The sequence below is a fragment of the Acanthisitta chloris genome, unplaced genomic scaffold, assembly GCF_000695815.1.
Source record: "Acanthisitta chloris isolate BGI_N310 unplaced genomic scaffold, ASM69581v1 scaffold14682, whole genome shotgun sequence".
Taxonomy (NCBI): Eukaryota; Metazoa; Chordata; class Aves; order Passeriformes; family Acanthisittidae; genus Acanthisitta; species Acanthisitta chloris.
Genome location: NW_008660176.1, coordinates 68,258 through 83,528, shown reverse-complemented (window position 1 = coordinate 83,528; position 15,271 = coordinate 68,258). Strand labels below are relative to the sequence as shown.

Here is a 15,271-nt window from a genome sequence, read left to right as displayed (position 1 = left end):
GAATCTGTCTACCATGTTAGTGTCACTGGCTTCATCCAAGAATTTGTTTGGATTAGGACAAGGTGGTAAACCCCAGCATCAAAATCAGACCTGAGAGGGAGAGAAAAACTTAACTGAAGGCTCTTTTTCCATTTCTTTCTTCCAGCACATGAACCCAAATACATGATAGCAAAAGGGAGGGCTTCCACCCTTAAAACACAATTGTGTTTCTGCTTGCATGTGGATGCTCTCAAGGATACTGGGAGGCTTGGAAGTGTATCCCAGTGCTGAGCACTTCCCCTAAGGCACTCTGGAGGATCTCCTAAGTGATGTGCAGCCCCTCAGCAAGTGACTGTTGCCTGCCAAGAGCACAAGAGATTTGGTTTTCCTGACAGATGCATCTTACCTCTCTTATCACCAGCATATTCTTATGTCTGGGGTGCTGCAAGTGCATCTTCTTATCTCCACAGTGCCTTTGCAGCCTCTATGGGAAATTCCTACTTAGTTTTCTCTAGCTGAAAGCTTAGTGGAACTTAGGGGATAATTGGCACCATCAGGAAATTCCTACCTAAGAAGTTGCTTTGGCTGAAAGCTTAGTGGAAGTTAGGGGATAATTGGCACCAAGTGTCTTTCGAGGTTCCTTCCTTGGTGATTGTAAAAGGGGTGAACTGAAACAGAGGAATTTCTCATACTTCACCTCTCCTCATCCAGGCAGCCCCTGAGTAGCACAACACATGATTTTGTACCACTGTTACTCTTCCAGTGCTGTGACGCTGCTCTGACTCATGTCAGGCAGCCAGAGGAGCTGCTGTTTTCCATCTCGTGCCTCCAAGTTGTCCCTCCCTGCTCCTGAGACATGTGGGCTGCTCAACAGGCTGCTGACAGCTCTCACATCTCTTCTTGGGCACTGCTCCACGTTCAAGCAACAAAGCTTCCACAGAAGCCTCCTGTCTTGGCCAATTTTGTTTCTCCACCTGGAGAATTCGTTTTGGCCTGTGAGTAACTGAGTCAAACATCTGCAGTCCTGGCTGGTGCCTTTGCCAGCAGCTCACCCACTTGAATGATCTGTCTCTTCTGGCTCCTCTCCACTCCTGAGGGCTGCATTTCTCCAGGCAGGACTACATCCCTAGATGTCATATGCCATCCAGGCTCAGCTTTATGCATTCATTTCCTGTACTTGGACTGGAGATGAAGCCAATCCTAAAACTGATTGGGTTTTGTAATTTTAAAGACACTTTAAATTCGGGAAGTTCTTTCCAGTTGCTTTCCAGGAGTCACTGGCAGAGTCCTGAGTCCTGTGCTGCTTTCTGTGCTTTGGATCCAGTGGCTGAAAGCTGTTCTCCTGTGCTAAGGTCTGAGACTTCTGGAGCTCCTGTGCCCTGAGTTGAACGTGGGAATGTTCTGAATGAGGAGCTAATTACCTGTGTTGTTATTACAACTCGCTAATCATCAGCACTATTAGTGGTAGCAATGACAGTGATGCTATATTATCTCTCTCTGCCTCTTCCCTGTGAGTGGGAAGCAGCTCTGTCTGCTTTCTGAGTGGCAAACCTGACTTGCAGAGGTTTAATGGTGTGATTAGTCTTGCAGCAAACTGCTTCTCATGTGCCACCAGACCCAAGACCAGGAGGTAGTTCTGGTGCTCCAGCTCAGCTCTCTTCTGTCATACAGGAAAGTTAATCACACACTCAAGGGATGAAGATTGTGGTTTGTTTATTTTTGTCCCCCTTTGGTTGCTGTGACAGTATTTTTAATTTAAGAGCAGAATGGATAAAAGTCTTGTAAGTATTTTATTAGTTTAGAATGTATCCTGACCCTGGTGGTTGCTCAGAGCTGGCTCTGTCTCTTTTGTGGCTGGGGGGGCTCTTGACTTGCCCTGAAGTGGCTATTTTAGTGCATATTTACTCTGAGGAGATTTATTTCACTCTTCCACCCACCAAGGTGATAAGCAACAATCATCCATTTTCCTGGTGACATTAAGCACGGACCACTCTTGAGAAGAAAAATGTGACACACTGAGCTTGACTGGCTGTGGTTTCCATGATGAATGGCCTTCCTTTGATTCCTGTTTGTTCCTGCTGTCTCCATAGAATCAGTTATTCACCACTGTCATGTAGTAACTGAAATGCAGTGGAGTCACCTCCCCAGGCAGAGTTCAGCTTCCTCCAAAGCAACATCTCGTGTTGCTGTGCTGTGTGTAGGATCACTGACCCTTCAGCTTTCCTCCTCATCATTCCCAGCTGGACAGTGCTGGAAGATGAATATTTTGGAGGGCTTGTGGGGCATGTGGTGATGAGAGCCAGGAATGAGAATCATATACACTGGTTTGGGTTGGAATAGATGTTAAAGATTGTCTCATCCCACACCCTGCCATGGGCAGGGACACCTTCCACTAGCCCAGGTTGCTCCAAGCTCCATCCAACCTGGCCTGGAACACTCCCAGGGATGGAGCAGCCACAGCTTCTCTGGGCAACCTGTGCCAGTGTCTCAGCACCCTCACAGCAAACATTACTTATTCCAAAACTGGCCAAAGGGTGGAGAATCAGCTATGAAGAAAGTCCTGGAGGATACTCTGGCCAGGAACCAGCACATTTCTGTTCAGATTTCCTTTCTGGTGATTTGAGAGATTTTTGCAAGTCAGTGACATAAATAAGAATTATGCTGAATAAAGAGGACACTTATTTACTGCTTCCAAACATTCCCATGGGACTTTCTGTGTTTTCATTTAGAGCTGGCAGGAAACCTTGAGCTGAAATATTTTTAGCTGAAATGCAGCATTTTGATATAATTTTCTCCCTTTTTCTTTGAATATGTGGTGAAATTTGGTGAAGAGCTCTCAAAAGGAAATTCTGGGAGTTTTCCAGTTGCAGCAAATAGGGAATATTTCAGTTGCTGAATGGTGATGAATGTAGTGGAAGAGACACACATGCTTTATTAATACATTTTGTATAGAAAACACAACTTATTGGCAAGTTGCAGCTTCATCAAACTTCTCTTCTATCTCCTGGAGGAGAAAGAGCAAGTGATGTGTCCCTTCTCCAGGAAGATCCTACATCAAGAGCCTTCAGTCTTCATCTTGGATGATTTTACTACAGCTCTGTAGCATTCAGAAGGTATTTAATGAGCAGAGACCCAAGGTACTGTCTTCTCCCAACTTCTACTGCAATGCCTGGACAAGCTCTATTGCTTGGACAAGGACCAGGACGAGCTTGAGAAGTGGCCCATGGGAATCTCATGAGGTTTAACATGACCAAGTGCTGGTGCTGCACTTGGGTTGGGGCAGCCCTTGGGATCACTCCAGGCTGGGGATGAGCAGATGGAGAGCAGCCCTGAGGAGAAGGACTTGGGGTGCTGTGGGTGAGAGGCTGGACATGCTCTGGCTATGTGCACTGGTGCACAGACACCAACTGTGTGCTCTGCTCATCCCCACAGTGTGGGCAGCAGGTGAGGGAAGGATTCTGCCCCTCTGCTCTGCTCAGGTGAGACCTCACCTGCAGTGCTGCCTCCAGCTCTGGGGCACCAACACAGGGAGGACATGGAGCTGTTGGAATGAGTCTAGAGGAGGCACCAAGGTGATTAGAAGGCCTAGAGCACCTCTGCTATGAGGATAGGGTGAGAGAATTGGGACTGTTTAGCCTAGAGAAGAGAAGGCTTTGGGATGACCTAATTGCAGCCTTCCAGTAGCTGAGGGGATACTGCAAAAAAGATGGAGAGAGACTATTTCCAAGGCCCTGGAGTGACAGGACAAGGGGCAATGACAGAGAGTAGGGCTAGATTGGGTATTGGGAAGAAATTCTTCCCTGTGAGGGTGATGAGACACTGGCACAGGCTGTCCAGAGCAGCTGTAGCTGCCCCATCCCTGGAAGTGTTCCAGGCCAGGTTGGATGGGGTTTGGAGCAACCTGGGCTAGTGGAAGGTGTCCCTGCCCATGGCAGGGGGGGGGATGAGTTGATCTTTGAGGTCCTTCCAACCCAGACCAGTCTGTGACTCTGTGGTTACCAAACCTGCCCGTTCTACACAGCAGGAGGGCAGAGGTGGCTTTAACCTCAGCAATATTCCTCACTGGTGTCTTGTGAGATGTCTGCATGGCTGTACAGAAACTTCTGAAGGTTTCCAACTTCACAGTTTCTCCCTCATTTTCTTACAGCTTTAAAGTTGAGATTAAAGGGACAAGTCCAAGGTAGCTTTTATTCTCCTTAGGCCACATAGCATCTGGCAGAGGATGAAAGGCTTTGCAAGGAAAGCTCTGTCTTGCCTGCTCCTGAGGGGTGAGGGAGCAGTGCCATGGCTCATCTGCTGTCCTTCCTGCCCAGGACAGTCCCTCAGGAAACTCCCCACTGGGTGTTGCCTCCTGCTCTGGGAAGCTCGTGGTGCTTCAAGCCTGTAACCCATTAAGTGTGGCCCCTCCACGCCTGGAAATTGAAATGCATGTTGTCACCTCATGCTGTCTGATCTCATTCCTCCTGCTCCAGAGAGAAATCAAAACTGAGAGAAGGTCTGTGGCCCCAACCAGCAGGCACTGAACCAGAAATGAGAACATTAAAAGGGAGATGGAGAAAATGGGGATCCAGCTGACGCGCACAGGATCCTGAATCACCCCGCAGAGATGTGCTGAATGCCAAGGAGGAGCTGTCCATTACGAACGACGTTCAACTTCCTTTGCTTCAAGGATGGGGTCATGGGCTGTCCTGTCAGGTGGGGGATAGGAGAGGGGAGTCAGGAGACTGGGAAGTGCTGCCAAAATCAAGATAACACCTCAGCTGATGGTGAGGTGCTGGTGTGTCGCAGTGCTGAGCCAAGTTCTCCCTGCAGTCCCTTCTCTGTGGGTCACACAGTCCTGCCAAGTGAAGCAAAAGTGTCACCTTTGAAGGACAAAGTGTAGACTGTGTATATAAAGCTGCATCTGGCACTTGGAACTCCTTTTCCCCCCTGTTTTTCCACCTTCCTCCCATCTCCTACTCCTTGCTGGCTTTCGAGAACATCTGTGGGTTGATTAGGTGAGATTTGAGTCAAAATCAGTGATTAACTACAGTTAACTGATTAATTAACACCTAACTGAAGGTATGAAGGACACAGCAGAGTTAAGATGTCAAATGATTGAAGCTCTGGAGTGCCCAGGGACAGAAGCTTCATCCCATGTTTAACCACATAGATTAAGCTACTGTGGGAGTCACTCCAGTGTGTGAGGGGTTGCCAAGACTGGTTCAGAGCTTCATAAATCATAGATGGGCATATACATCTCCACATGGGGCATCAGAAACTTCCCAGAGCTGATAGGAACGAGCTTGGAGAAAGCCCCAGTGTGGGTTGTCTTAGACTTTTGTCTCAGTATCATTTCAAACTGGATGTACTTGGACATGATTTTTGCAGTGATTGGATGAACCTTCTTTTCTGATTCCCCTGCACAGGGGAATCTAATGATCTGATCCCAAGATCCTTGCTTTCCACGGGATTTTAGCAAAGAGCAGGATCATTTTAACCCTCAAACCTATTTCGCCTGACCCCAGAGTAATCATCCTCACTTGCAGCTCTTGTTTGACTTCTGTTTGTCACAGACATCTTAAGCCTGGGAAAATGTGAAGAAAGGCTAACATGGAAGACTGGATCTCTTCAGAAGAGTGTTGGTGTCTCTGTGACTTACTCTTTATTGTGCTTCTAGAGGAACCTCTGCTGTGGAAACAGAGGGAGGATGGGGCTTAGAGTTAAGGTTAATGATTTGCATTGTGTGATGATTGGTTGTGCATCAGGATCTCCTTGCAGTGGCTGTGATGTGGCCCTAGGGCACAAGAAGTGTGTGCAGATGGCACTTTGCAGGCCTCTTTCAGGCTGAGAGAGGCAGAGAAACAGCTGAGCTACAACCAAAGTGTAGTTTGTTGGACCAGCATATCACTTGCTGTGGTTTCCCATTCACTACTACCATCATGGACTTCACAAGCTTCATGAGTACAATCTGAAAGGCTAAAGGAGGGCTGGGTGTTTTCCCTGAGCACTTGTGATGTGCTTTCTCTGTCTTCTCTCTCCACAGTGAATTTGCCAAAGAACGAGAGAGGGTGGAGAACCGTCGAGCGTTCCTCAAGCTCCGCAGGCAGCAGCAAATCGAACGGGAACTCAATGGGTACTTGGAGTGGATCTTCAAAGCAGGTAAGGCAAGAGATCTCCTCATCTTGGGCTGATATGTTGTGGCAAGAGAGAGCATAAGGGCCTCAGGACTAGTCCTTGGTGTTGTTGACTGTTGAAACACAAGACTGGAGAGAGCCCAACAAGCACTTGTTCTCGTTGGGCTTTCTGAGCACTCACATTAAAGTCATTGCACAAGATCTCAGTTTGGTGAAGCAAAACTAAAGGAGCTGAGCCAACTTTCTTGCTGAGATCAAAGCAATTGTCTTAATACAGTATAATACAGTGGTACAGTGCCCAAAGTCTCCACAGTGGGGAAACTGTTCCCTTATATGAGTCATTGATATTTTATTTACTTTCCACCCAGCTGTTTTATAAGCCTCTCTTGCTGTGATGGTAAAACACACCAGAGTGTCATTTTTATGAGCTACAGAGATCACTTGCATGGAACTCACCCCAGCACATATTAACATTGCTTTATAAGCATTATAGCTGAACATTGCACTTTATTGCAAGCCATGAACAACTTTAACAAGGACCCAAACACCCTCATTTAACAAAGAGCAACCTGCTTTGCTTTTCCTTTTTATTGGACAGTAATGATTACCAATAACCTTTCTGTGGTATAGAGTAACTCATATTTATGTATTGACATAACCATAGTGCAATTCTTTCATGTAGGAGCAAGAAACCTGGGGGTAATTTCCTCCTTGCCTACTTTTCTGAGAAGCTGAAATGTCTGAGTGAAGTGCAAATGCCTTTTGAAGCAATGATGGGGAGAAAAAGAAGTGCTGGTTTCTGGTGCCTTTCTAGACAGGTCAGCTTCATCCTTGCCCTTTACAAATGGGCAAACTGAGGTCCAGCTTGACACAGGGACTTGTCTGACATCAGCTGCTAGACCAGGGGCAGAGCTGGTGCTCTGTGCTGCTCCTAAGTGCAAAGCCATGCCATCACTCCTGGTGATGTCCATGCTGGTGCTAGAGGCCTGCACTGCTAAATGTGCTTGAGCAAGTGCCTGTATGGTCACAGCAACTCACTGCAGCACTGCACATGCATAACCCATGTACAAGGCAGGGGTCAGAGCATCCTGGGGCTGTTCTCTGCAGAGGTGGCTCTTACCTTCTGTTGCTAAGAGTTAGCTTGGGTGCTGGTGTTGGGCAGAGCATTTTTACATCCCTCCTGCTGCTTTGCTTCTGTCTTCACCTCTATGTGCCCAGGAGAGTGAGGCTTTGCCCTGCTGTGGGTCCTCATACTTCCCTGAGGGAGGACAGTGCTTTTGGATATGAGTTCTGACAACGTGAGGCCAGAGAGAAAGAAGAATGAAGCATTGAAATGTAAACCAGGAAGAAGCAGCAGCAGTTTCTATGGTGTCTCAAACCCATTATTTCCTGTAGTGCTACACAGAGTGACAATTGTGTGCCAGTTGTATTGACAGACTTTTATTCACTGTGACTCTTCAACAGCAACTGTCCTCAATTATGGAGCCACCCTGTGGGTCTGGAGGATCCAAAGAATCATTCACTCTCCATGTATAATTTGTCTTATTTGTTTACAGCTTTTGTGCCACCTCAAATTCCAATTAATTGCTTTTACAGTGCTGGAGCAGAGTGTACCTCAGTTCTTCTTGGTTTAGTGCCATCTTGCTTCTAAGGCTCTCCTGATTTTCAGTCTCTGAAAATTTTCTGGTCTCCCCATCAGGAAAACAAAGAGAATTCCCTTGCAGGGATGAGGATTGCTGCATTTCAGAGCTCATCAGCTGCACTTGTGTGAAAGCTGAGGTGGAGAAGTTATAAAATGTACAGTCAATCTCTGCTCCAACTTTATATCCCTATGGGAATGGCTGGATCTTCTATTTCTGGGTTGCCAGGGCTGTATAAATGCCACACCAACACAGAGTGAAACTGCTGTAAAATGCACATCCTTTGACTTAGCCTAATAACACAAGATCCAGAAGGTTTTGTAGGAGAGGGAAGTGTATGCAAAAGAGCTGAATCAGGGAATAATAAAAATACTTTGTAAAGGCATTGTTGGGAGTACAATAGGAATATAAAGAAGCTTCCTAGTACAGCTGAATAATAACAGTAATTAAAATGAGCTTAGCAGTGTTAATAAAATCTTTGAATACAAAATGCAGCATGAAGGCTAACCAGGACAGAGAATGAGTGCTTAGAATTCAGGAGCTGAAATCTGGGACTGTGCCCTCGATGGGGATTTCCCAGGCCTGTTTGGGAGGTTAGGATTATGAAATGATCTGGAATTTCCAACCTAGATAATCAGTCTTCCTTGTCCAGGGCTGTTGAGGAGGGAGGAAGACAGCCAGGGAGGATGGACACAGACAGTCCAGTCCTGCTCCAGCCCCAGGCAGGGAGAGGCAATAAGCTGTTTACATGAAGAGCAAAAGCTCTTTGTATTCTGCTCTGCTGGAACTCTGGAGGGTTTTATTATTATTCATGTGGATCTCTAATTGTTTTAAATCCTCCTAGCATCCTTGAGCTCATTGACTCTTGCAGTGAAGAGTTCCACGTGTTAACAGTTGGTTTGCTATCAAAAAATGAACCAACCCACCAAGCTGTGTCCTGCCCTTGGTTTCAACCTGTTGCCTTTCTGCAGTGAGAGGAGGAGCTCACAAGGGCACTTTGTAGTCCTTTTAATGACTTTTCTTTCTCTCATCTCCCTCTACCTTATTTCCTCTTAGCTTTTTTTTTTCCTGCCTTAGAGCATGCAGAGCCAATCTGCTCCATCCCCTTCTTCCCATGGAACATTCACCAAGCTTCTAATATTTGTAGTATCCTCCTTGAACATTTTTTTTCCTTGTTTCTTTTCTCCTTTATTTTTGAAGCAAGGTAGGAAGAGTGGAAAGCTGCAATCCAGTGATTCATAAAACAACTTTTCAGTACTTAGAATGCTTTCGCTCTGTGATTTTTTTTTACATATTCTGAGTATTTGCTGGACCTGGAAAGAAGGTTTCCTTGGCCTGGGTGTAGTGGCCAAGATTTTAGCTCAAGGGCTGTAACTGGTTTAGGACCAAGGAAAGTTTGTGAGTGACTAAAAGAATTCCTTTATCATCTGTACACTACCTCCCATTGGACAACAGGGATTTTAATGTAATATCATCTGGGCCCCTCAGTTCAGGAGGAACATTGAGGGGCTGGAGCAGGTCCAGAGAAGAGCAACGAGGCTGGTGAAGGGACTGGAGCACAAGTGCCATGAGGAGAGGCTGAGGGAGCTGGGGGTGTTCAGCCTGGAGAAGAGGAGGCTCAGGGGAGACCTTATCACCCTCTACAACTCCCTGACAGGAGGTTGGAGTCAGGTGGGGGTTGGTCTCTTCTCCCAGGCAACCAGCAGCAGGACAAGAGGGCACAGACTCAAGCTCTGCCAGGGGAGGGTTAGGTTGGATATTAGGAAGAGATTTTTTCCAGAGAGAGTGCTCAGGCATTGGAATGGGCTGTCCAGGGAGGTGGGGGATTCACCATCCCTGGAGGTTTTCAAGCTGAGACTGGATGTGGCACTTAGTGCCATGGTCTAGTGACCAGGGTAGGGTTGGACTGGATGATCTTGGAGGTCTTTTCCAGCCAGGTTGATTCTGTGATTCTATGATCATATTTATAATTTACTGTCCACTCTCAAGTGTCTCTGATGTTCCTCACAGCCTTCTCTGTAATTTGAATGATGTTATCATTGAGTCCCAGACTAGTTTGGGTGGGAAAGGACCTTAAAGCCTATCTCATTCCACCCCCTGACATGGGCTGAGACACCTTCCACCAGCCCAGGTTGCTCCAAGCTCCATCCAACCTGGCCTGGAACATTTCCAGTGATGAGGCAGCCATAGCTTCTCTGGACAACCTGTGCCAGTGCCTTAGCACCCTCACGGGTGAATTTCTTCCTAACATCTAATCTAAACCTGCTCTCCTTCAGTTTAAAGGCAATTGTGCCTTTCAGAGGAATTCAAAAGAGCTGAAGCCAAGCAATGTAATCCATGCAAATGATTTTGCCACTGCTGCTTTCTCCATTCAGCTCCTCAAAACTGTAGTCACAGCTAGGCTGTCGTTGCTGCATTTCCAGTGGAGAACAGGGAACCAGAAGTTCTCCATACAGAGTAAAGCACTTAGAAGCCCACAAATATTCTTTTGAAGATGTTTCTCTTATCTTACAAGGACGTGCATCATTCTGAAAACACTTTGCTCAGAGACTGAAAATCTTTCAGTTCAGGGCTAATGAAGTTGCATGTTGTGTGCATTTTAATTCTCCCCAAGTCCTTCTCTTTCACACAGCAGTGATCCACAGTGTTTCTGTTCTCCTGGAGTAACAAGAACGGTTTAGCCTCTCTCTCCCAGCTCTCTGTAACATCAGTGTTGTCCCTTGACATGACAAAGCTTTATGAACTTCAGGTTTTGGCTTTCTTTAGAAAAAAAAAGATCCCTCCAGCAATGGAACAGGGCAGGCACGTGTGTGAGATGGAAGGGAGAGTAATTAGATTCCTCATGAGAGTGTGTGGGCTTCTTCTAAGGGCTGAGCGAATTTTTATTCACTTCTTCTATTTACCAAGTCAGTTAAATTCAGTTGGTTTCCCTTTTTACTATCTTGCATTGCCTGTTGAACATGAGTTATTTCCAGTAATTCTCTCTTCTTTTGAGCCCACAGTGTCCTCTCTCCCTGTGCCAAAGAGAAAGTGAAGGGGCACCATGTTTCTCTGCTGCTTTGCCTGCATTGTTCAGCGTTCCAGTTCCTCAGTGTAGGCTTTACCTTTATTTCCAGCCCTGGAGCACACAGGACTTAATGACCAGCAATTCATCTTAGTGCAGAGACACCTCTTGCTCTGATATCCTGGCAGAGCCCCTGTGCCTTTGTTTGGAGGCTTGAAGTTGCTGATCTGATACTGTCTCTTGGTTGAATATTTCTCCTAGTGCAGAGCCACCGTTGTTTGGAGTTTTTTTAGGTGTCCTACTTCTCTTCTGCCAGGCTCTGTGTTACACAGGCAACTAGAAGGCAATTCAGGTACTGATCCTCTGCTTAGGATGCTCTATGGTTAACAACCCCACCTAGAGTGATGAGTAACCCACTGAGCTGTCTTTTTAGCAGGCCTTAAAAACTTATAATGCCCTACTAGGGGGGAAGTGGTCCTTTAATTTCCCAAGAGATTCAAAGCAGGCAGGAGCTGGGCTTGAGGGAATGTCATAGGTGAAACCTGGGGTGTTTTATTTTAAGGGAACAGTAAAACCAAGCCCAGGTGGGATATGTTTATGGACAGAGATATGTCTATGGATGGAGATGTGTTTGGGCACCAATTCAGGCCCTGAATTTGGGGCAATGGCTCAGCTGGTTTGCTGAGTTGTGTACTTTGTAGGTGAGAATCCATCAATATCAGGTGCCTTTGGGAAGGAGTCTTCACATCTAACCCATCCCTTCCTCATGTTTCTGTGCAGGCATGCTCATTGTTAATTGCATTTAATTCCTTCCATGTTTTTAGCCCCCAAACATCAGTAAAGCTTTTTCTAGGCAAGACCTCAGAAGAACCTTTAGGCCTGAGGTGTTGGTTTGGGAGAGAAGTGTCTTGAACTGTCTGAAAAAGCTCATTTCACTTTTCTGACCTGCCTCAGGAAGCCTCCTAAGGCCTCCTAGGCCTTCTTTTTCCTAAGGAAAATGCCTAATTTGTATTGGCTTCTGGGTTTTTGGAAGGATTTTATACCTTTTCAAGTGTGTTTTTTAGCTCATTTGGTGTTCTTGACCCTCTCTCAGCTCTCCTTTCCTCTGTGTCTCTGCTGCACTAGTTTGTACTTCCATTTCTTCTCTGTTTGCTTTCCAGCCTTTCTCAGTCCTTGATATTATTTTTCAGCCTTCTCAATTCACAGTCTTATTAATGTATCATTCCCTCTCTCTCCCAGATGATTAATAAAGAGATTATATAAGGCTTGTGTGGCTTATATAGGCTTATATAAGACTGATCCCTCTAGTATTCTTCTAGGCAGCTTTCAGCTACACACTTTGATGTTTGGCCTCTGGTTTGTTTGTATTTATTTTTTGTAAGTTACCCTTCCATCTAGACTGACTTAAATGGTCTGGAAAGCAAAATTTTGTGGGAACACAGCGTCAGATGTTTTAGTAAGATCCCAAATTACATCTATGCCAAGTGTGTGAAAGAATTTGTCGTTGATAATAATAGAAGGAAACGTACAGTTTAGCAGCTGCCAACTCAATGGTTTGTCTGCTTTAGATTGTCCTTTAGCAAATCCTCCCATCATTTTCCAGCAGCAAGCTAAAAATCTGTGGTTCTGAGTGGATGAACTGTGTGGTCTCAAGTATGGTGTGTACTGCAAAATGACCTGGGTGGTGACATTTACCTTGTGAAACCTCAGCAAATTTGGTTGTCTTTCACACAGATAAAAATTATTCAGGTTTAGGCAGTTGGTTTTCAAGTGTTTTCTGAATTTACTGACAATAGGAAAGGATAAAATTGTATTTTGGAGATGAGTTCCACAGGAATGGAAAACACTGTGGTGTTCGTGCATATATTGCACAACCTTTGCTAGGCAGAGTTTCCCCAAGGAAACCTTGCTGTGGATTTTATTTGGACAAGGATTTGATGTGGTGGCTATTTGGTGACATTGTGGCTCTGTGATGTGGCACTGCTGACACACAGCAGCTGGTCCTGCCTGTCTTACCCTGTCCCATGAGGCAGAGATCTGTTTCCCATGGCTGAGTCCTGGTCTTGCTGATGGAGATAGAAGAGCAGCAAAGGGTATGGAGCATCTTTCACTTCTTAAACAGTGTCTCCAGTGTGGCTGGGCATGAGGGACCATCCTGTAGCCTTGCCTGGGTCTGAAGGAAGGTTCTTGGTCTCCAGAAGTCCCTTATGGATGATAGTTTGGTAAAGATACTGGGGAGGGTGGTTGGTTGTGAAGAGGGATATTGTAGAGGAACCACTACAGCCTTGCAGTGGTTTGTTTGGCCCTCCACCCCTGTGCAAGAGGGATTACATACTAAGAAACACAGTGCTCTGAGCCATCCTTTCCTCCCCACTTGGTGTAGCTGGGTGATGCAAGGGGGTAAGGTGGATGAAACTGGGACAGACACCTGCTGCATCCAGCTGAGCTGGTGTCAGAGCAGGGATATGATCAACCAGAGATTGAACCTTGCTCTTTTTCCTTTTGCAGAGGAGGTCATGCTGGCAGAGGAAGACAAGAATGCAGAAGAGAAGTCTCCTCTGGACGGTAGGTCCTTTTGCTGTGCAGTTTTCCTCCTGTGCCAAGTGAGAGATTCACCTGCTGTGCACTGCCATGGCCTTCCACCGTAACCAGGAGGGCGTGAGGAACGCGCTCTTGCATGCTCTTGGCAGAGTCCCTTCTCCCGTGTCAGGTCTTCTGGAGGTTGCAGGTGGATGATGAGCAGTTACGTGACACACAGCCCTGGGATGGGGATCTGCCCCTGGGGTCGGTCACTGTGCTGTGGGGACACCCAGGTCGTGGTGGGGTTAGGCTGCAGAGTGGATGCCAGGAGAGAAATGCAGTGACCAAGAGAAGGCAGGGCTCCAAACCGAGGTTGCCAGCTGGATTTGACAGAGACTAAGACCCCTGTTAGCTGTAAGCAGTAAGACATAACAGGGTGTGGTGATCCTACCTTCCGACGTGTGACCCTAGCGTGGCTGGAGGGATCGAGGTGCAGCGAGGCCACCGGCACTGCTCTCCTGGTGCCTCCACAGACCCCTGAGCTCTTAGGATGCTCCAGCCAGTCAACGTTCAGTTAAAGATTCTTCCCTCTCCCTTTTCTGACCATCTTTCGTCCTCCCATGTCTCCTCCTTTCCCCTCCCCTCCCTTTCCCCCCTCTTTTTTTTTCTCCTCCCGTTCCCTGTCAGGGAGGGCCGCCTCGGAAGGGCCGATTCAACAAGGCACGGCACCGGCAGAGACTAGCAGCGCCAGCAGCTACAACAGTGAGTGGATTGCAAATCACCAGGGGCTTAGGTGGCACAGCGGGGCAGCTTCACCCCACAGCCCTATGTGCCCAGGTCACCAGTGATGCATCCCAAGTGGTTTTGCACCTTTCTCCAAGCCACGTGGCTCCTTGGGTCATCCTTGACGCCTGACTGCTGGTCCACCTTGGCCAGCCTGGTGACCTGCACCTGGGGAGAACATGGGGATGGAAGAGCTGGGGCTGCAGGAGGTCAGGGCTGAGGTGTGCTTGGCCAGTCTTGGTGTGTGTGTGAGGGTGTGTGTGTGCTGGGGAAGTCTGTGTGGCACGTGGGAGCAGTCAGGGCTGGTAGTCTTGAAGGGGTGTCTGGAAGAGTAGTTTGGAAAGCTGAGTGGTGGAAGCAAACTAGAGGGCACAGAGTGAAGACCCAGGTATCTAAGGCTCCATCTATACCACTAAGCTAAAGGGGCTCAACAATATACCCAGCCTGGAAGCCAACTGGAATGGAGCAGCCCACATCTGTGCTGGTAAATCCTTAGCCCCCAGACAAGAGGGATATTGCATCCAGGGTGCCTGTAGAGATGGCACAACCTAACTGCTAAACACATGTAGGAGATGTCTGGGGGAGAAGATAAAGAAAAGCTGCTCAATCCATGCCAGGGAGTGCTGTAAAATTTTACTCCCAGGGCTGGTTGTGTTCCAGTGCTGGGGATGGCCCTGGACATGTTGGAGTACACTGGGACAGATGCAGCCTGGAGGACCTGGGACTGAGGACTCAGCCTACAGCTGGGTGGGGAAGAAAGGAGTAGAAGTGGCTATTTGCATAACAATGGATCCAGATCACAGGTTCAGAGCATCCTCTCCTCTTCTCCCAACCTGTGGGTGATGCTCTGGGTGTCTCCTGGAAGTGACCAAAGCACTAACTCTTGCCTTAGCTGCGGAGGAAGAAGCGCATCCATTTCTCTGTGAAGGCAGGGAAATTTGTGTAGAGTGAGGGGATCTTCCCCTAGGAGCCTCCCCCAGGGCAGTCTCTGCAGAGTGAGTGGGTTTGCTGTGTGTGCCTCCTGAACAGTATGTATCACCACACCGTGGGGTGTCTTACTGCTGCTAGAAAATGGTGCTTAGTTACTGTATGTCTTGAAGCTGTTACCAAACTTGTATCAACCTATTTTTTTCTGCCAGTTCTCAAGGTTTTGCAGGTAGGTGGTTATGGGACCAGAGTCCTCACTGCTCCTGCCTCACCCCTCCTGCACTGGGTGGATAGTGCAGAGT

General features: G+C 47.3%; 1 protein-coding gene across 1 annotated transcript in view; it reads left to right on the top strand.

The window, feature by feature from the left end:
- The window catches only part of LOC103797510 (voltage-dependent N-type calcium channel subunit alpha-1B-like), a gene marked incomplete at both ends in the record, with an annotated part of 89,028 nt that overhangs the window by 9,079 nt on the left and 64,678 nt on the right, over window positions 1-15,271 (top strand). The window contains 3 exons of the mRNA XM_009069729.1: window positions 6,005-6,120; window positions 13,248-13,304; window positions 13,947-14,021. Coding sequence (XP_009067977.1) covers window positions 6,005-6,120; window positions 13,248-13,304; window positions 13,947-14,021 — 248 coding nt within the window. The remainder of the gene's footprint in view (window positions 1-6,004; window positions 6,121-13,247; window positions 13,305-13,946; window positions 14,022-15,271) is intronic.